Here is a 22,751-nt window from a genome sequence, read left to right as displayed (position 1 = left end):
GAGAGTGGGGCCTTCGGAGGAGGGTTTTACAACCTCTCGGGTGTCGTATCTCTTCTCTCTCCTTCTCTCAGTCTCATTCACTTGCACGCACAATATCCACTCCCTTTGTTCGTGATCACAGCACTCTACAAGACGTCCTTCCCTAAGAACAAAAAGGAACCTTGAGCAAATAAAGATCACTAATCTTGAGAAAATACATTATTCATTCCGCTGCACCTTACATTGGTATCAGAGCTTTGGAAGTGTTCTGCATTACTCAAGAAAAGAACCACAAGAATTTTTTTTTGCTTGTTGCGATCGCACGAACCCAAGTTTACTTAGGCGTGGCAATTTCTAATCGTGTTTTGTTGAAGAGTGACAGGAATCCCAAGAAAGAAGGGCTTGTCCAGCCTCCCCTTGTGTCTCTTTCCACTCATTGAGAGCGGACTGTGCACTTAGCGGCCAGCCAATCGACGTGAGGTGAGAAAAGGAAACTTGGTGTGAGCGCAAGGCCGCCAAGGGGTGAGCCAGCAAAAAAGAGTAGAACTCGGATGAAGAGAAGATCCTTCTCAACGCGATTTGCAAGCGAAAGAAAACCTTAAGAACCCCAAGAACCCAAGACCCTCAAAACTTAAGAACCTCAAGAACCCAAGATTCTCACGAATCAAGGACCTCAAAAACCTCAAGACATTCAAGAACCCAAGTTCCTCGCGAGCTTAAGACCCCAAGATCATAGTGCATGGTGGTCACCCAAAGCAGAATGGATACTTCGCATACAGGTGATGAGCATGAGAGAGGCGACGGAGACTCGTCCCCACCCAGAGATGATTTCTTTAACCCTCCCCCTTCGCCATCTACGCCACCAAGTCCACCAAACCCTATGGAGGAAATGGTCAAGCAGATGATGTCTATGATGGATAGACAAGAAGCAAATCGCCTTGCTCAGGACCGTGAGCGCGTTGCTAAGGACCGTGAGCGCGACCACAGAATTGCAAGAATGGCCGAAGACCAAGCAGCTCATGAACGTGAGTGCGATGAAAGAAAAGCAATACTTACCGCACAACAAGAAGAAAATCGACTTGCTCTCGAACGCGAGTGCGATGAACGAAAGGAACGAAAAGCAGAAAAGGACGCGGAGCGTGAAGCTCAAAGGGAGCTTCCCAATCAAGAATTTATTGCCAAAATCCTAGCCTCGAAGACCGAACCACCCAAAGATCGTGGAAGTTCGTCAAGTGGCGCAAGCCACGACGCGGATTCCAACCATCCAGTTACAGAAAAGTTCACTTTCAGTAAGTATGACGGTAAGATGGATGCTACAGTTATTCATTCTTGGTTGCATCAATTTAATGCTTATTTTGCGACAACTAAGAAGACAGGAAATAGCAAAGTTTTGACGGCAGCTATGTACCTTGCCGGTGATGTCATTAATTGGTACCACACATAGCAAGAGCCACAGCTAGCCGCGCACCTAGAGGCAGCCGACGATTTCACGCCCCTCTCTTTTAGTTGGGCTGATTTCCAAGACAAGCTCAAGGCACGGTTTATACCACCTCAGTGCCTTGCACGATTGAAGGACGATTGGCGCGCTCTCAAGAAAAATGGTATGCTGGTTATGTGTTTTTCTAATCGTGTTTTGCAGCTAGGTACCCAACTACGCATAACGGATGATGAGCGCAAAGAGGCTTTTCTCTTTGGATTGGACGAGTATATCAAGTACGATGTCGAGGTATTCGATCCAATCGATCTCAACAAGGCGGTAGCGATTGCTCTCGCACAGGAGATGAAGCACAACAAGGAAAAGCCTAATGAGAACAAGACTTCCACAAGTACCTCGCAGACTTCTCAGAACCCGCAGAACGGTAAGAATGGTAAGAATGACAACTCTTCTAACCAATCTTCCAACAGTCTCTCATCAAAGAATTCTTCTAATGAATCTAAGGGTAAGGCTAACACACCTGCTAAACCTAAGCTTACTCTATATGAAAAAGTAGCACAAGGAATTGTAGGAGGATACATCACTTCGGAAGAACAAAGCACTTATTCTAAAGAAGGTCGTTGTTTTCATTGTCACATTAAGGGTCACATAAAAAGAACATGTCCTAAGCTTGAATCGAATGAATCTAAAGAACCCACAGCACCCACTACATCTGTCAATGCAATGAATGATAACACGATTGTACCCAAAGTTTCTCAGGACCCTCCCATTGATGATTCTCTCATTAAATGTTATGGTCGAACGTCGGGGCACCGTTTGGTCATATTGTTTGACCCAGGTAGTATGCATGATGTGATCAGTTCCTCTCTTGTTGAGAGAGCCCGCCTCGAAGTTAGTCCGAGATCTCCTATCGAGGTCTCTGGCTTTCGTCCTGGTATGGACGCTCTCATCATCGAGGAATGCCTTGATGTGTTGTTTGCAATTCAACAGACTGCCTTCACTCGAAGATTTGTTGTTTCTCCTCTCTCAGGATGTGATATGATTTTAGGCATTCGATGGTTTCGTGATAATGACGCTCTCATGAAATTTACGGCTAACACTATAACTCTCAATGCCGACTGTGATTCTCCTATTGTCATTCATGGAGAGGACATTGCTCCTTCTCCGTGTCTCATTGCTAATATGCAGGACAAGGTTGAAAGGATTCGGAATAAGGAGATTCTCTCAATCTCTTTTTCTCCACAGCATGACACACAGGATTTGCATGATTATGAGAAGCATGATGATTGGAAGGATAATGATTTGATGATGATTTGGATGACAATGACAAGCATGATGATTTGCATGAAGATGATGTGATTGTTCACAAGAATGATGAGTTAGTTGATGCTTTTTCTACCGAAGCTAACCTCGGTGCACATTCGATCAATCGCGAAGGATCGATCTTGGCTCTCGAGCCTAGGTCCCAAGAACCCCTTCAGGAAGAACCAATCTTGGCTCTCGAGCCTTGGTCAAAAGCACCCTCACATGAAGTATTATGTGTTCGCATGATTGATACGCACGCATTGTTCGAGTGTTTTATTCGTGAAGGTTTCCTGTATTTTAATCAACATCGTTATGTGATCCCTTTTCCTATACATGAAATATTGTATGTTGAGCACATTTCTCTCATGGATGAGCACGAATGTATGCGGATTGTTCATGAAAAGCTGAAAAGTTTGTATGTCAGGAAGTCACATTCCATGTCTCTTCCTTGGCGTGACACAGTTTCCAAAAGATCACATGATAGTATGAGCACCAAGCATGGGCATTTCTATTGTGATTTGCCACAGTTGATTGATTTCGATCATACAAAAAAGATTTGATCTCATTGTTTGCATGTGGTTGATGAACGGGTAGTCACTCCGTCTATTTGTTCATCTACATTGCATGCACAGTCTTTAGAGAAGAAAAGATTTTTTTCCTTCACTTTACATGGAATGGGTATGTTCATGGTTTTGTGTTCGAGATGGTTTCAGGAGTTTTTCAACCATGGAGATTCTTGAAGACGAAAGAAGCAGGACTCTAGACAAAGTTGAAGCAAGGAAGGAGCCACAAAAGACTGTGAGTCGCTTTCGGCGCGGCCCAAAGAAGCAAGCGTTGCAGACCTTTATGAAGTTCAAGTACCGCACGACCCACACATCAGAGTGGGCCGACGATGAGTCCCTTCCAGGATTCCGGATGCTGTTGGCGATCTCCCTCGACGCCATACAGTTCGGTACCAGTACGTCACTTTGAAAAGAAGGGGATGTCACGTGACACATCCCAACCCTATGTGTCCGTGGACAAGCTACACCACAGCAGGGTTCAGTCAGTCCAGTCACTTTAGATTAGCAGTGATCTGGCACTTTTGTGAGTCTATTCGTAGACCGTACATGCCCAGTCACTTAGCATAGATGCATATCCTCCGGTTGCACACAGCATGATCATCAGTATTCCCTTCAGAATCCATCAGATTCAGTTAGGGGAATTTTCCAGTGTATTTAGCCTATTTTCCTATTTGTTGGTATTTTCACTTATTATTTTTAAGTGACTTTCCAACAAAAGTAGGTAGGGCAATTTTGCTAAGTAAATATATAAGCAAACCCAAGTTAGCACTAAATGGCAGAAGAGGCTGCAGGAGCTTCCCGCTCAACACGCAACTTCTCAACAGTACCCCCCAGCATCCACAGCGTTTTGGGATTCCATCCTCGCCGGGCCAGTTCCCACCATTGGCGTTCCTTCACAACGAGCCATCGCCATTCCCCCCCAGTTACCTGGCGGTTCCTTATCCAACAACCATCGCCAGAAAGCACCTGAACCTGGCGTTTTTACCTGATCCCCATCAGCGTTTTCAGCCTTCACTAACGCTAGGCATCCACAGCGAACCTCAGCATTTGTAGCGTTTTTACAGCAGGATTGCAGCCCATTGAAAACGCTGCCCTATCTTGCAGATTTGCAGCTTTTCCAGCCAGCAACATCAGCGTTTTTACCCTCGGCATGACCCCCGAATAGACCAGTCATTTTCAGCCATGAAACCAGCAAAAAACAGTCAATTTCAGCCACTGAAACAGTCCCGAAATTCAGCAATTAGAAGATCTCAGATTTCAGCCATCAAGTCGTCGTCGTCATCACCGTCGTCGTCATCGGCATAGTCCCATTGCATACGCATTGTACACCTTTGTGCAATCAAAGTAGACCACTCTCGCCGACGAGAGTGAGGCCTTCGGAGGAGGGTTTTACAACCTCTCGGGTGTCGTATCTCTTCTCTCTCGTTCTCTCAGTCTCATTCACTTGCACGCACAATATCCACTCCCTTTGTTCGTGATCACAGCACTCTACAAGACGTCCTTCCTTAAGAACAAAAAGGAACCTTGAGCAAATAAAGATCACTAATCTTGAGAATATACAACATTCATTCTGCCGCTCCATAGTCTCCACACCTTGACAATTGTAGCATGTCTCTATGCAACTTTCTGTTGTAATTAACGCAAATAGAGAGAGAGAGAGAGAGAGAGAGAGAGAGAGAGAGAGAGAGAGAGAGAGTCTGGTGGAAGGGTAGGGAGAGAGTCTTGCCTTTAGACTAAATCAAGAACCGTTAAATTTGTTGGCACTTTTTTCATCACCTTTAAAATATTCAATATTTATCTTTTGGCTTTCAAAAATTGTTCACAAAACACCATCTAGGGGTGCCTCACAAGAAGTGTGACATACACTACTTTTTGTGCCACCGAACCATGCTTCCACCCTATACTAAAGATGGGTTTTTCCCTTTGGGTAGTATTTCAAAATAGGTGTCAATATCAAAGGACCTCAATATCAGCTGCTTGAGAGATTGCCAATTCAAAGGACCTCAAAACCAAGCTTGCATGCTTAGTCTCACAGCAAGTGCAACATATAAACATATAGTATCAGGTCCATAGATTGAACGTCATGTTAGTTTTCCAAGCAAATGGACAAGAATCTCAATTGATGGAAAAATAGTTTCAGGAAAACGGTCCTCCCTAGACACGGCTCTTTTTTAATCAGTCATTAGGGTTTGGGGAGCCCTAGCCTCAATTCTAAGCCATCTCTAGCTGATCCTCGAGTAGGTAAACTCCACCTCCACAATTGCCTCCCTCTTCATCTCCGCCTCCAGCTACCACTTCCAGCATACCTTCCCTGCCCGTCACAAAATGATGATGCGACAGTTCCCACTGTACACACCTGTACTGTGTCATCAAGCCTCACTGGGTCTTTCCTCACTCAGAGAAGTTGCATTTGTCTAACATAGAACAACATTTACAAGCAAAAATAACTATTAAAATTGTATAAAACGTTTGAACTGCACCAAATTTCCCGTCCCTAACAGCTCAAACAAAGTAGGCATCACATGATTCATACTTCCCCCATTGCTTTGCATAGGTTGTCTAAATCTGGCCCCTGGGATATTGATATGAATACATAACAGCCATACTATTTAAGCCACTTTTAATTACTGAATAAAAACAGAAAACAGACCTGGAAGAATAACTGGTGACCTCTCTGAAAGGACTCTTTCTCCAACTGCCCCATCCTCACGTACAGGAGTATACCTGTAAAATCCTCCCATATAGGATCTTCGTGATAAAAAGTACTCACTAAAGAGAAAAACCTGCTGTCTTACCCAAAAATTAATGTCTGTGTATAGTCCTCTTCCGCAATTATATAGGTCTCTGATTCAGCTCCTTCAATTAGACTTAGTGTTCCATCCTCAGAATCTCTAAACCAGCTCAGTTTGCTATTCCCCTCAGAACCACCAAGATAATCTCCTTGTCCAAGAAGCTTTTGTGTCCCAATTAGCTTGATTGTCACATTCCTAACACTGGGCAAAGCTAATGTCCAATACACATACATTGGTCAAAATGTATCATGATACACTTTATTGGTGAAATTAAAAGATTCGCATAAATTTAACATTAGATGCAACACACGTGCAAAGCTTAAATTGATGATACCAATCCAGAATCCCTGACTCAAGCACTAAAGGCAAAGAATATAATAATGAACCCAGCAGCTTTGGCGATTTTGCCAAGCTGCATAACAGTTATTTACCTGGTGCCACTGAGCCACTGCTGCAGGTAATAAGAGGCTTCCCAACTTTTCCATCAGACCTGACAGGTGTCCAGCTCAAAGCTATGTGCATTCCAACATCCTTTGGAGTGGGGGTGTACGTGCTGCAGCACCACAACCAATATTTATGCAGTGCTGTAAGCGGTCATGCAGTCAAGAGTCCCTAAAATGAAACATCTAAGTTCACTAGCCAAGCAGCTTTTGCACAAACCTACTAAAAACAGCATATATATGAGAAAGAACTACGTACAGGCTGTTTGCAACAAGAACCGCATCATCTGGTAGAGTTGATCCACTAAACGAATGTTGCACCCTAAACCATTTGATTTCACTAGGTCCTTCTGTGCCCCCATAGTACGATTTTCTGGGAAAAATTTCTACTCCTTCACAACAGTCCGAAATGCTTATGCTTAAACCAACGGGGTCAGCTGCACAAAACAAGACAACAAAAAAAGAAAATCGTTAAATTGAAACTTTTTGGTCTAATATAGTGCAAGCTGTACAGACATGTGCTGGCGAGGAATTTTAAAAGTATTCGAGGCCAAGTGGTCAGTGGGAATTCCCAAGGGTAAAGGCCAACATGAAAGGGGCCAATACTCAGGGAAAATAGAATAAAATCAGGTTGCAAGTGATGGTGTTGTCAACCATGGAGAGCCTACCCCTATATAAAGAGGCTCTCCCCCCTCATTCTAGTCTCTTAGGCGAAGAGAGAGAGCATGCCTGCGCTCTCTCAGATTCCCGTGAAGCATTGAAGAATGTAGAAGCTCTACATAGATACACAACAACGAAGTGTTGCTCAGTTGTTCATTGGTAATTCTTTTGTTTTCCAAAAAAAAAAGAATGTACATACCGACATTCTGTTTTTACCTTTCCTGTTTCGCTTTGGTTTTTGCCTCACGCCAGCTACTGCTCGATCGTCCCAAATCCATCCCCACCCCCTTTCTTGCCCCCATCTCTCTCTCTCTAGAGGAGTGGACTAGACACTATTGTGTCTATCCACAAGTCTGGTGACACCCAAGACCTAGGGAATTACAGGACCATCATGATTGGCCACACCATGGCCAGTCATGATGGTATGGTGACACCCAAGACCTAGGGAATTACAGGACCATCATGACTGGCCACACCATGGCCAAACTCTGCGGAGCAGTACTTGAGGCAAAGCTCAGCTCATATGCAGAGAGGGAGGGACTTAGAGCCCCTGGCCAAGCAGGTTTCAGACGAGCCTTCTCTACTATAGATCACATCTTTGTTCTGCATTGCCTCATTGATGGGGCAAAAGCACGGAAGAAGATACTACACTACTGCTTTGTGGACTTCTGCAAAGCATTTGATACAGTTCCACGTTCCATTTGGTACTAGACATGGGTAGATTACCACCCTTTTAGTATGACCTGGACTCACCCTTTACCCAGCTCTCACACAATGAGAGAAACACAATACTCAGACAGGATCTATGGAAGCTCTACATCAGCTTCTTCCCTCGAAGATGCTGTACTACAAAGACCACTCTTGACTATGCTAGATAAGGGGTTCATCAGGAGATCATGCTACATGGACAAATACATGCTATATAGGTCACAAGTGGCAAATGTGAGCTCCACGTATCATCACACTGGCTAGAGATAAGAGGCAGGAAGAGCTGCTCGTGTCTCTCGAATTGAGAGGTTCTGCCAGTTTTGCATGGAATGGTGATTGAGGAGGAGGATCTTTTTCTCTACAGATGAAGAGCATATGAAAGTATCGGAGATAGATATGAGGCTCTTTTCACACAACAGTCCACCCTACGAAAGATCATGGAGTCTACAGATCAGCACCACTTTCACCGTTTTTGTCACGTGCACATCTTATCCTTTGTGGATGTGGACAAGTTAACTCTTACTTCTAGGGTTCAAGACAGCCTAGGAAGTGTTCTCATGATAAAAGACATGGGGTTTCTTGCTGGCACTACTCGACCCAACCTGTAAAGCCTATATAAGAGAACCCAAGGCTCAACCAAGGATCATCAAATTTAGTACCAAGTACCTTGTGCATGGGCAGCCATGCCCCCGCCACCTCGGCACCTCCAGCGTTTTTGCTAGCAGAACAGCCCTCTTGCGTTTCTTCCCTCTTCACCAGTGTTTGCAATCAAGTACCCCACGGTCTCAGATCAGCCACAGCGCTTTCAGTCATCAGCCCTCATCACCCCTAGTGACAGCAGTTCCACAACAGATTAGCCTCAGTCCAAGTGTTTTTGGTCCAGAGGAGCCCTGCACAATTCAGCCAGCAATTTCAGTTTTCAGCCCATAACCTCGTCAGTTACAGATCCAAGCCAGATCAGCCCTAGCGTTTTCAATTTTCAGTCCCTAGCCTCGCAGATCCAACTATCTACTGCACAGTGCAATCCCATCAGCATCTATGTCACAAGTTGGTGACGGGGCATGCCCAACTGGAAGGAACTAGTCGAGAGGACAAGAAGATCAGGGTTATACAGAAAGATCTAAACCCAGATAGTGTGGCGAAGAAGCTAAACAGAAGGGGTTAGGGTTTTTAATAAAAACCTAACCCTACCGACTTATGGAGCAATGGCCGAGGGGCCTAAAAACCTAAAAAGACACAACGCAAGGGCTAAATCAGATGTCGGCATTTCACGCTGACGTGCTGACATGGCAGGCTGTACGGATTGCCCTAAATTGCACTAGCTGGTTTCTGCAGCTCTTTGTGTGAGCTTTTGAGATCAGAAGCTTTTAGAATTGATGCTTTTGAGGCTTTGCTTTTGGACATCCCTTGTACTGCTTATAAGTGCCTAGAGGGCCACTCTCATTGAGTATCTAGACGCAGAGTCCCGAGAGAGCTTGACACTCATGAGTTGTACCTCTATGAAGCAATAATAAAGAAAATACCGAAAGGGGCGCCAATCTTTGGGGCCAGCGCATTTTGGCTCGGAATTCTGCCCTGCCGTGTTCACTCTCTCTCTCTCTCTCTCTCTCTCTCTCTCTCTTATCTGTCTCTGGTAGTATCCCATAGACTGTGTACAAAGGAGACTGATCTTGTGAGCGCCTCAATCTCCATAGGGGGGGCAGCTAATTCCGCTCGAATGATATCATGCGGTACAGAAACCTTGGCTCTAATCAGCCGAGAGATCATAGATACCAGGGGCTTCTCCATACGCCTCCACCCATCCTGGCCTATAGAAGGTCCCCAAACCATAGTTACCCGGAACGCGGAACGGGAAGGGCAACGGGATCCCCGCAGAACGGGGGAACGGCTAGGGGTCCGGAACGGGAACGTCGCGGAACGAGAGGTATAAAAAACACCCAAATAGTGCAATTTTTAGCTCCTTGTGTTTAAATACAAGGAGTATTAGAGTGCTTTGACTCTAATACTCACAAAAAACTCGTTTTGAAGACCATTCAACCTTGCTATGACTAGATGAAGAGAGAGAGAGAGAGAGAGAGAGAGAGAGAGAGAGGGAGGGAGAGATTTGAGAGAGTGGGAGGGAGAGGAAGAGAGCTTGAAGGCTTGAAGCCTTGAGCCTTGAGAGAGTGAGTCTTGAGAGGGAGAGATCTTGAGAGTGAGAGGGAGAGAGCTTGAGCCTTGAGGATTAGCTTGTGAAGAGAAAGGGGAAGGGGGGTGCATTTTATGAGTCCTTGAGGCCTTGCACACTTTCAAAAGAAGCCCAAACATTTACTTCAATTTTTGCCAAATTTGTTTGTAGCCGTTGGCCGTTCCAAGGGCATTCCGGAACGGTCTGGGGGCGTTTCGGAACGTTCCGGAACGGCCGTTCCGGTTTACATTGGCCACCCGGAATGTCAGACATTCCGGGACGTTCCGGAACGTTCGGGAAGGAAACTGCCCCCCGGAACGCCGGAACGGGGGCTAAGGGGCGTTCCCCGGTAACCATGCCCCAAACCTGCACCCCATATAACATAGTAGAGGCTACCAAAGTATCAAAGAGCCATAACTTTCTCCTAGGTTCCTGGAACTGAACTTGTGAACACATCCTCTCCATTCCTCCCAGAGCCGCACCGGCTCTAGTTAGTCTAGTCTCTGCTGCTCTTCTCAAAGAAAATCTCGGCCCTGTGAAGACTACCCCCAGGTAAGTGTATGCATCTATATACTCCACAATCTCCTGACCATATTTGAAAGTAGGTACTGATCTCCTGACCCATTGCGGTGTGGTGTTAAACACCATAACCTTTGTTTTACCTAGGTTTACACCCAGGCCACTATCCTCGGCAAAACTGCGTAGTGCGTCCAGATGTCGTTACATACCTTCTAGTGAGTCAGATATCAGTACAATATCATCAGCATAAAGCAACAATGGGATCCACGTCCCTGCCAGGGTGGCTCTAGAGTCCTCAAGACAATTAGCTTTTAATGGGGATACATCATGCTGGTATGCTCAGATGACATCATGGTTTCAGACACATGGTTTCACCATGGATAGGTTGCCTCCTTTTCAATACTCTCTTCAGGCACCCTTGAGGTCTCTGACACGGGTAGAGATTAATAGACTCATCCATCAGGATTTGATCCAGTTGGACACGAGAAGGACATGGATAGAGCCGTTACAAGAGTTGGGCACAAAGATGGCTTTCTATAGAGAGCATCTTCTCCACCTCACGGGGGATGGGTTTGTGATTCGACCTAGCTATATGGACACGCATCTTTCGCATGGTTTGCGTTGTGCCATTGGCCAGATACGCACATCCTCACATCAGCTCGAGATTGAGATTGGCAGAGTCAGAGGGACACCGGCAGATAACAGAATATGCCGCTTATGCCATCTAGAGCCAGAGACTGAAGTACATTACATGTCATTGCACAGTGTACTATGAGATACGAGGTCGTTTTCACTGTCTATTCAGAGAAGGTTTTGGGCCTCTATCTAGGGTCATGAGTTATGAGGATCAAAGATGTCTTGGGCTTTATCTATTTGAGTTACACAAGCATAGAGGAACCTTACTAAGGAGAGGTGAAGAGAGACATCCCTAGAGATAGATCATAGATTTCTTTACACTAGATAATGTACACCCAGAAGAACAGACAGAGGAGCAACCGGCGACGGTGGAGAGGTCTACCTGCACTACTGGCATTCTCATAGACCGAGCATTGGAGCTAGCGAGATCTAGACAACCCCGAGGGAGGAGAGGAGCTACACAATTTCGAAGGAGGCTACGGCAAAGGATTCAAGCCATACTCTTTCGTCGTCCAGAGTGCAGATGAAGATGGATCTCTACTCCCCTCCCATATTGTCTTCACATTGTACTGCTTAGTTTAGGATCCCGCAGTATCTATATTTTGTTATCCTAGTTTAATTCATTTTGTTAATCTGACTTTGTATCAGATACACCGCATTGTAACTTTCTGGTCTCATAGGTCACTTTGGCCTTTTGAAGACGTTAATATAACATTTCATTTCTCTCTCTCTCTCTCTCTCTCTCTCTCTCTCTCTCTCTCTCTCTCTCTCTCTCTCTCTCTGTACTCGCCCCCCTGCCCCCACCCGCTGTTGCAGGCTCGCTGCCTCTTCACCCCCTCGCGCCTGCTGGCTGCCCCTGCTCCTGCTGCAGGCTCGCAGCCTCTGCTCGCGCACTCTGCACCCTTCGCCCCCCGCCCGCTGCCTCTGCACCCACGCTCCTTCGCGCTGCTCCCATCGGAAGCTCCCGCACTGCTGTGCCCGCCTGCAGCCCAGCCGGATGCCCCCCCCCCCCTTTTTCTTCTACGCGTAGCATGTCTCCGCCTCTACTACGCGTAGCGTGTCCCCCTTTTTTCTCTTTTAAGCGTAGGATGACCTTCTTCTAGGCGTAGGAAGTCATTTCTTTTTTTTTTTTTTTTTTTTTTTTTTTTTTTTTCAACCAACCCCCCCCCCCCGGGCCCCTTCCGCCTCACTCTCCACCACACGCCGCGCCCGTCTCCAATGTGGGTGCACACGCACACCTAGTGAGCCCCTTGCGGACGACCCCCCCACTCGCTCAACTGCCGCGCCCGCTGCTAGGGTGGGTGGACACGTCATCTAACTCCCTTGCGGACGACGATCAAGCATAAGGAAGATGAACGATAAAGCCGACCCCTTGGAGGATGCCATTCAAAAATGCAAAGAGGAAATGACGGAGACCGTTACCAAGTTGAACCGCAATCTCTGGGGCACAATAAACATACTTGAAGGACGCGTGATGATCCAAGAGAGCAAGATAAGCACACTGGAAGACCGAGTGACGACCCAAGAAGAAGAGATCGCGTCACTCAAGAAAGATCTTGCCGAAGCACGATCAAGAAACACACTGGAAGAGGGCGAACTGCAACCCTCAGTAATCGACGAAATCAACACGATCAAGGAACAAGTACGGGCCATCAAAGAGGGAGAAGAGCAGTACAAAGAAATGACGACTTCTTGGGTGGATGTTCTTACCAAAACTCAACAGAAGGCGGACGAAGCCGAGAAATGGATCAAGGTGGCCAAGAAAGGAAAAGGCAAGGAGATAACGCCCACGTCCACACCCAACAACATCATTAATCAGACACTAGAGGAGCAGAGGAGAAGGGTGCGCGCTTTACATGTGAGAATTTGCGGTCTGGGTCGCTCAGACGGATGGGGGAACATGGAGAAACCTCTCGTCTCTATGATCTCGCGGCTCATTAGAGCCAAGGCATCAGTACCACGTGCCATTATCCGAGAAGAGCTAGCGACCCCCCCACTTGTGGTGGAGGCGCTCACCAGATCAGTCTCCTTCATAAACCGCACATGGGAACTTCCTACAGACAGATATGCTCGCATAGCACTTGAATCCTCTCGACAGTTAGCCATACAAGGAGATACAACATGCTGGTATGGGGAGATGACATCATGGTTTCAGGCACATGGGTTCAGCATAGACAGGCTGCCACCATTCCATTACTCATTGGATGCACCATCTCTCACTCATACATAGTCAGAGATCACCAACCTCATCCGCCAAGACCTAACCCAGCAAGACATGAGGAGGACATGGATACAACCAGCACAAGAATTGGGCACGAAAATGGCTTTCTACAGAGACCACCTTCTCCAGCTTACGGAAGATGGTTTTGTGGCGAGACCCAAACACATGGATACCCACTTGTCTCATGGGATACGATGTGCTATTGGCCAGTTACGCACATCTTCTCACCAGTTGCGGATTGAGACTGGGAGGTACACCGGAGTACCAGCAGAGGACAGGACATGCCCCTTGTGTAACACGAAACCTGAGACAGAGCTACACTATACATGCGGCTGCCCCGTCTACTACGAGATACGAGGTTGCTTCCACTGCCTATTCAGAGAGGGTTTTGGACCACTCTCAAGAGTCATGGGATACGAAGATCAGAGATGTCTGGGTTTGTTCTTACTCGAGCTGCGAAGACACAGAGATAGCCTGATGAATGGCGAGGCTAGCCAATCTCAAAGACGAATCACAGACTTCTTCAAAGCGGACACGGGACAGCCGCAAGAGCCACTCCCACAACAGAGCTCCCCCTTGTCTCACACCAGAGGCACACTGATTGACCGAGCGATTGAACTAGGGAAATCCAGGCGCCCACGACTACGAAGAACTACACAGCATTGACGGGTTCTACGACAGAAAATTCGGAGCACGCTGGCCAGGCATGCACGACGCCCGGTCAGACTACTAACCATGGAGGAAATTGATGAGATTCGCAAACGACCGATGCTAGATCTCTTGTGATTCAGCCATCCCAACAAGCCGCCCAAATTTTTCCGCTTAGTTTTATGCTTGGCTCACATCGACCAACTTAGGACCCCATAGTAGATATCTTTGTTTTGTACTGTTGTTAGGTTATTTTGTTACTCTGACTTTGTATCAGATCCACCACTTTGTAACTTTCGGGTCTCATAGGTAATTTTGGCCTTTTGAAGACGTTAATATAACATTTCATTTCTCTCTCTCTCTCTCTCTCTCTCTCTCTCTCTCTCTCTCTCTCTCTCTCTCTCTCTCTCTCTCTCTCTCTCTCTCTCTCTCTCTCTCTCTCTAAGGCATGAAGAGTGGGCAAGAAGAGTGAGGGCCCCGGAGAATCTTCAAAGGAAAGAGCTCTCATACTACGCTTCCCTTCATTGGAAGAGAAGAAGGAATTCTTGAGGAAGAGACCTACTCTCAAGAAGACAGGTATTTTCTTAGGCGATGACCTCACTCTCTCACAACTTGCGCATATGAGAGAAGTAATGCCAGAGATTCAAGCGGCAAGGGAGAAGGGGAAGATGGCCTTTTACAGAGATGGTCGGGTGGTGATTGTAGAGCGGCGCTCTACATGACGGTGCGAGACCTATGGGACCACATTGAGGATGGCGACTTGGAATTGTAATGGGTCTATGAGGTTGGATGTTGGTGCCTTTAAGGACAGTTTCAGAGACAAGGACATTGTTTTCTTTTCAGAGACTCACCAGGCCCCTGGCCAACTGTTGCCACATGTGGTGGGATACAAATGGGAGACAGCCCACAGAACAATCACGAGATCTGAGCATGGGAGTAGAGGTTCAGGAGGAGTAGCGGTGTTGTTTAGGGAGGAGCTACAGCCACTACTACATATTGTACGGAGAGATGATCAGGCTAGATACATGTGGGTGAGGCTGAGAGCTGACACAGGTCGATTTCTATATATTGCTATATGTTACTTCCCCCCCAGTACGTCAATATATGCTGTATCCAGAGGGCAGTCGCCTTTCTCAATTCTAGATGATGATATATGGGAGTTTTCTAGGGATGGTGATATCATCCTCCTAGGAGACTTCAATGCTCGAACGGGCAACTGTCAGACAGTCTTCTACGACACTTCAGATGAGATGCTTAGAGAGTTGGATGTGGGTGAGCTGGGGTTTGACAGATGCTCACATGACAGAGAGCAGACTGAGTATGGGAGATACCTCACGGAGATGACGACTACACATGGGCTAGCCATACTTAATGGCTTACAGCGGTTTCCTGGAGCAGCAGGCTTCACATGCTTTCCACACAGACATGGGGCCAGTACAGTGGACTATGTTATGACACAGCCGAGCTTTATTCCTTGTATTCAGGATTTCACAGTGGGAGCCAGACCAGTGGGCGTAGCAGTGGATCATGCTCTCTTGACACTGTCCGTATCTTTTCAGTTTAGTACAGCCAAGAAATCAGGAGGCAGGTCACACACCCGTTATACATTTACACCAGAGACTGACTCGGTTTATACAAAGGGGATCTGGGATCGTCTATGCACAGTTGCTCCAGGCCTCTCAGTAGAGGAGTGCACTACTTTACTGACTGAGACACTACATGATGCAGCATCAGAGGCATACCCACACACTCAACCGGATCGGAGGCGACATTCTGGGAGCATGCCCCAGAATAGTTGGTATGATGAGGAGTGCAGAGAGATAAGAGCCCAGCTTCAGAGGGATCTTCATTTAGGAGTCATCACCTACAGACAGTCGCGGATTGCTTTCCGGCGCCTTGTGCGAAAGAAGAAACGAGCTTACCTGGCCCAGATGGAGCGAGACTTGTATCAGTTGTTCTTGAGTAGAGACTCAGGCGAGGCATGGCGACTCTTCCATGAGCACTCCCCTCCCCCACTGATTACTTCTCCTGATGTGTGGGGCCAGTATGCGACATCGTTATATACGGTTCCTGGGCAGGATCCCCTTCCAGATCCTACAGAGCCATGTCCACCTACGAGCACCTTCTTTACCACTGAGATGGTAAAGAGAGCCATTCACAGGATGAGGACCAGGAGGGCTTACGATCATGACGGTCTAGTAGCGGAGCACTTTATACATGCTAGGGATATGTTGATGGAGGTTCTTGCAGTGTTCAATCGTGCCATGTGTGAGGGATTACCTGAGACTTGGAGGTTGTCTACTATTGTGCCTATATTCAAGGCAGGTGATCCTACAGAGCCTGGAAATTACCGCACTATTATGGTTGGACACACACTGGCACGATTGTATGCATCCATTATTGAGCAGCAGTTGAGTAACTGGGCAGAGGGTGAGGGTGTACGGGCAAAGGGACAGGCAGGTTTCAGGAGGGGTTTCTCCACTCTTGACCATATTCTGACACTCAGAACTATCATTGAGGAGGGCAGGTCACATGGGAGACGGATTTATTGTAGCTTTGTGGATTTCCGCAAAGCATTTGACATGGTACCGACAGCTCGACTGATGCGCAGACTGCAGGAGATGGGGGTGCCCACAGTGTTGATTTGGGGGATTATGGCTTTATACAGATCAGTGATGGGACATGTACGCACCCCAGAGGGGATATCTGACTTAGTTCACTCCACTATCGGGGTGAAACAGGGTTGCCCATTGTCTCCTACTCTATTTGGTGTGTATGTTGATGAGGTGTCTGATTACATTGAAAGAGAGGGTGATAGAGGTGCCCAGCTGGCAGGGACGTGGATCCCATTGTTGTTATATGCTGATGATATTGTCTTGATCTCTGACTCACCAGAGGGTATGCAGCGACAGTTGGATGCATTACGCAGTTTTGCAGAGGATAGTGGATTGTCTGTAAACCTTGGTAAAACCAAGGTCATGGTGTTTAACACCACACCGCAGTGGATCAGGAGATCGGCACCGACCTTCACGTATGGTCAAGAGATTGTGGAGTATACAGATGCATACACTTACCTTGGGATAGTCTTCACTGGGCCGAGGTTTTCTTTGGGGAGAGCAGCAAAGACTAGACTGACCAGAGCTTATGCAGCCTTGGGAGGCTTGGAGAGGATGTGTTCGCAGGTTCAGTTCCAGGAACCTCGGACAAAGTTATGGCTCTTTGATACTTTAGTAGCCTCAGCTATGATGTATGGGGTACAGGTATGGGGACCTTCTGTAGGCCAGGATGGTTGGAGACGTATGGAGAGGCCCTTGGTATCTATGATCTCCCGATTGATTAGAGCCAAGGCCTCCGTACCTCACGCGATCATTCGAGCAGAGCTAGCTGCCCCCCCCATGGAGATTGAGGCGCTTACCAGATCAGTGTCCTTTGTGCACAGCCTATGGGATACTACTAGAGACAGATATGCTAGATTGGCCCTTGAGTCTTCCAGACAGTTAGCTCTACAGGGGGACACTTCATGCTGGTATGCACAGATGACTTCATGGTTTCAGACGCATGGCTTCACCATGGACAGGTTGCCCCCTTTCCAGTATTCTCTTCAGGCACCCTCGCTGTCTCTTACACGGGTGGAGATCACTAGACTCATTCGTCAGGACCTGATCCAGCTCGACACCAGGAGGACATGGATAGAGCCGCCTCAGGAGTTGAGCACGAAGATGGCTTTCTATAGAGAGCATCTTCTCCACCTCACAGGAGATGGGTTTGTGATTCGACCCAGCTACATGGACACACATATGTCTCATGGTTTGCGTTGTGCCATTGGTCAGATACGCACATCCTCACATCAGCTCGAGATTGAGACTGGTAGATTCAGAGGGATACCAGCAGACAGCAGGATATGCCGATTATGCCAGAGAGAGAGCCAGAGACAGAGTTGCACTACATATGTCATTGCACAGTGTTCTATGAGATACGGGGGCGTTTCCACTGCTTATTCAGAGAGGGTTTTGGTCCTCTATCTAGGGTCATGAGTTATGAGGATCAGAGATGTCTTGGACTATATCTACTTGAGTTACACAGGTATAGAGACACTTTACTGGGGAGAGCTAGAGAGAGGCAGTCCCAGAGACACATTACAGATTTCTTTTCACTAGATATGGGACAGCCAAAGGAGCAGCCACCACTGCAGAGCTCGTCCCACACTCATTCGACCACTACTGGCACTCTCATCGACCGAGCATTGGAGCTACAGAGATACAGACAACCGCGACTGAGGAGAGGAGCTACACAGCATCGACGGAGACTACAACAGAAGATTCGAGCCATACTCTCTCGACATCCAGAGTGCAGATGAGGATGGATCCTCACCATTTCTTCCATCTTTGTTTCACACACTGTTACATCCAGTTTACCGGGTACCTATTGTATCAGCTGCTACACCCACGTAGTTTTAGATTGTAGTAGTAGTAGTAGTATTTTGTTCCACTTCTAGTTCTTTTCTAGTTCTTTTGTACCCAGACATGGTATTAGATTCACTATTTTGTAATTGATTGGTCTCATAGGTCATTTTGGCCTTTTGAAGACGTTAATATAACATTTCATTTCTCTCTCTCTCTCTCTCTCTCTCTCTCTCTCTCTCTCTCTCTCTCTCTCTCTCTCTCTCTCTCTCTCTCTCTCTCTCTCTCTCTCTCTCTCTCTCTCTCTCTCTCTCTCTCTCTCTCTCTCCTTTTCAGTTATTTGCAAACTCCATTCGTGTGTGGCTATTGATCTCTCGCTTGAAGTGTCCAAGCTTGTAACAGTGGTATCAGAGCTCAAAACAATTATTCTGCTACGGAGGATCCGATCCTTTCTACAACACATGGGTTCTCGTGGAGAATTCGACACAACGACACCCATCCAACAGTAGTCGTCGGGGAGATGAAGAAAAGCTGAGTCCTAGCGTGGGAACAGAAGAAACCAACGGAGATTTTGGTGAATTTCCGCCGGAGAATCTCGACGGAGCGGAGTACAAACGTCTACTGCAGGCTGACACGTGTATGAAATGATTGATCAAGTACTCCAAAGACCCGAAATATGTGAATCACCAGAAGAGTTGCCCACTTGATGAGGTTCACTCTAGATGGCGAGTGGCCGTCCATCTGCCTGTCCAGCCCGTAATGAAACAGAAAGCAAAGATAACTGCAGAAAAGAAAAAATTGTAGTCGCAGAAAGAGTTTGACACAGCTCTTGAAAAGCAGAAAAACCAAATGATAAAAACCTTAAAGCAATCTCGGAAGAAGAGGAAATCAACGGATTTCGCCGGTCATTTCGGACCGGAAGTCGACTTTCGAGGTGGTAAGCGTATCCAAGAAGCGTGTTCGTTTTGAGGATGACCCAAATTTTTCTTCTCCTTCAAGAAGTTCCGAGAGTTTGTCGTCTGCTAGTTCCAATGAGGATGAGAAAAAGGGAGAAGCGAAGAAAAGGCAAGAAAAGCAGATTATAGGAAAAGACTAGCAAGTACAAGAAGCCATTTAGCAGTTCACAAGAGGAGACCTCGTCCTCTTTTGAGAGTTCAGAAAGTGAAAAAGAACAACAAGACCAAGGAGTTTAAGGATGGGGGTCAAGTAGTCAAGTTTCACACGTTTTCAAGCTACCAAGACATCCATCGAGCCCTTCAACTCATACAACAGATTGACGTCACCTTCCCAGGAGGTCATTTCTCGGAACGCTCCAAGGTACGAAGGGCAGCATCTTACTTGAAAAGAAACGCACAGACATGGTGGTCTACTATGTTGTTTCACAAAGAAACACCTAAGAAGTGCGTAAAATTCAAGAGATTTTTCACTTATGCCTAGATAACAGAAGAATATGAAGATGGCATCATCTAAGAATGAATATCAAAGACACTTTAGATGACTAATGCATTCGTTAGCGATCACCAAGATCTGAATAAATGACTACGTGAATGAAAATTGAATGTGACTCTAATGCATTAAGATTTCTATCAAGATGAGATGACTAGATACTGTTGTGAGTGCATCAAGAGTTCCAGAAGGATGAGATGGCCGCACAAACATCTAGGTGCATCAAGACGTGTCCAAATACGTGCCCAGATGGAAGGACTCGTTGACAGGACAAGAAAATGGTCAGACAAGAAGATCTGAACCTCGAAAGTGTGGCCAAGGGGCCTATACAAAAGCGGTTAGGGTTTTGAATAAACACTTGACCCTACCAACTTATGGAGCACCAACCAAGGGGCCTGGAACCCTAACAGACGAAACGCAAGGGCTGAGTCAAATTTTTGCATTTTGCACTGGTATGCTGACGTGGCAGGCTTAACGATTTTCCGCGAGTTGTGTTGACTAGTTTCTTCAGCTTTTCGTGTAAACTTTTGAGAATAGATGCTTTAAGATGAGAAGCTTTTAGAACTAATACTTTTGGGGCTCTAGTTTTGGGCATCCCTTGTACTGTTTATAAGTACCCAAAGGGCAACCCTCAGAGAGTATCTGGACGCAGAGTCTCATGAGAGTTGGACCCTTGCAAAGTTGCACCTTTGCGAAGTCATGCTAGAGAAATACCGAGAGGGACGTGCGTCTTGGCTCGGAACTCCGTCATGCTGTGTCAACTCTCCTCTTCTCTCTCACTCTCTATTCAAGTTCAATTATTTGCGGATTTTATTAAGTGTTGCTAAACAGTCGAGATCCATTTTATCAACATTTGTGCAATCTTAAGCAGATACCTCTCTAGCAATGGAGAGGGGTGCCCTTGGAGGGGGTTTGGGACCCCATCTTGTGTTAGTCTTCTTTCTCCCTCTATCACGTTCATTCAAGTATATCTCTCTTCTCTCTCTTTGATTATTGCACAATCTCTCATGAACTAAAAGGAACCTTTCAACCTTGTGTATGTACATAGCACCTATGTTGCACAAAATGTTTCCAGACAAGAAACGGTAACCTACAAATTGGAGCTTGAAACGACAACTACAAAACTTAGGAAACATTGGGATATACTTAATTGCGCATATGAAAAACCCCAAGATGATGAATCTTAACACCCATATGAAGTGACTACAAAGCCTCACCGGTGTCTAATTGTTTTGTTGTATCACTCCTCTTGCAAGTTGCGATGCATGTTCTATAAGGAAGGCTGGTTACCTTCATGGTTCTATTAGTTTCAAATAGAAATGCTAGGAATAGGGGGGACCCAATCATTGTAAACATTTTATCAATGAGAATCGGGGAAGATCCCTCTGGCAAACAAAAAGAAAAGAGAAAGGGGTGCCGCAAAGTGGACTCGCAGGCACATGGCGACCGACGAGGGAGGCAAGGCGAGGCAAGAAAATGTGAAGGCCATGAGGGTGTCAGGTGGCATCGAGCGACGGCGATAGAGAGGCGAAGTCAGACGGGCACTTTTTCCTTATTAAGTGGATTGCTATATGTTGCAACGTCGCATGTGTGCTCGACTAGTTACGGGGACTTCATGGGAGTTGTTTTGCTTTAGCAGCTCTGAGTTTGCATCTTGAGTCCCTTTTCTAAAAGCGTCGGAATGTCAAGGTGGAAGGTGGGAGGTAGGCCTCAAGTGGAAGGAATCTTGAAGGAATCTTGCAAACTAAAAAATTTACTATTTCAACCTATTGAAGTTATCTACTTTAGCCCAACTTGAATACCGTTTCTCACAACATCGAAACCTCTCCCCTGCCTGCCTTGAAACGTAGAAACACCGTTTTCATCCTTGGGGATAACGTTTCCTACAACACAGTTGAGCACTCATCTTGAGTTATCACCTTCAATCACTTCCGCTCCACCTAAGTGGAGATACAGAATAGAGAGACGCTGCTGGCACCCGTAGCGGCACCATAGGAGGGAGGACAGTCACAACTTACAAACTCTTTCTAGAGGACCACCACCCTATCGCCACCTATCACACAGACACAAGGAGCGGTCGCCCTACACTAGGTTGCGACCATGAGAGCTGGGAGACGCCCTTGAGCTCCAAGATACACAGCTTCGAGACTTCATCACATGCAGATTCAAGAGATTCAAACTCGTCACCGCCAAGCAACCCAGGAGAGACTTATTCTCATGCTGGCAGACCTTGCTGCGATCAGACCCGCAGCCCTTACACCACACCCACCGATATACTAGATCTTACACCCTAGTTTGACATAGGATAAGGCTAATCAGCTTGATGCACCTCATGATTGTACTTCCCTGAGCATATAGACCTGCACCCATATCCCCTAGAGATAAAGCTCTCCCCCCCCCCCCCCCCCCCCCACACCCTCCCGGGGGTCCCCATAGCATGTAGCTTGTATCCTAGCCTCCCATAAATCACCCCATCCCCCATTCCCTTAAGACCCACATGTATATTTGATTTGTCTTATAGGCCAACTTTGGCCTCTAATAGAAGTAACAGACCTCTCTCTCTCTCTCTCTCTCTCTCTCTCTCTCTCTCTCTCTAGCACACACACACACACACACACACACACAAAGGACAGATTATGATAGGTTTGTCAGAGAGAGCCAGAGACAAAGGAGTATTATCCCTGCCAATGCACAACATACTAAGATTTTCGTGGGCGTTTTCATTGGGTAATCAAAGAGGGCTTTGGCCACTTTTCCCACATCATGGATTAGGTGCTTAGGTCTCTTCTTGCTGGAGATCCGTAGACTCACAGAGACTACCCTTAGGAGCAG

At 46.7% G+C, this 22,751-nt stretch overlaps 1 protein-coding gene across 2 annotated transcripts in view; it reads right to left on the bottom strand.

The window, feature by feature from the left end:
* The window catches only part of LOC147463770 (187-kDa microtubule-associated protein AIR9-like), a 203,495-nt gene that overhangs the window by 42,660 nt on the left and 138,084 nt on the right, over window positions 1–22,751 (bottom strand). For both annotated transcript variants that reach the window (XM_086490765.1, XM_086490756.1), the window contains exons 26-29: window positions 6,774–6,951; window positions 6,506–6,627; window positions 6,078–6,285; window positions 5,933–6,006 (exon numbers count right to left, since the gene is read on the bottom strand). In XM_086490765.1, coding sequence (XP_086346891.1) covers window positions 5,933–6,006; window positions 6,078–6,285; window positions 6,506–6,627; window positions 6,774–6,951 — 582 coding nt within the window. The remainder of the gene's footprint in view (window positions 1–5,932; window positions 6,007–6,077; window positions 6,286–6,505; window positions 6,628–6,773; window positions 6,952–22,751) is intronic.

Source organism: Adiantum capillus-veneris, chromosome 2, assembly GCF_014529385.1.
Source record: "Adiantum capillus-veneris isolate H3 chromosome 2, ASM1452938v2, whole genome shotgun sequence".
Lineage (NCBI taxonomy): Eukaryota > Viridiplantae > Streptophyta > Polypodiopsida > Polypodiales > Pteridaceae > Adiantum > Adiantum capillus-veneris.
Note: the sequence above shows the minus strand (reverse complement) of the source record. Positions and strands in the feature narration are given on the sequence as shown.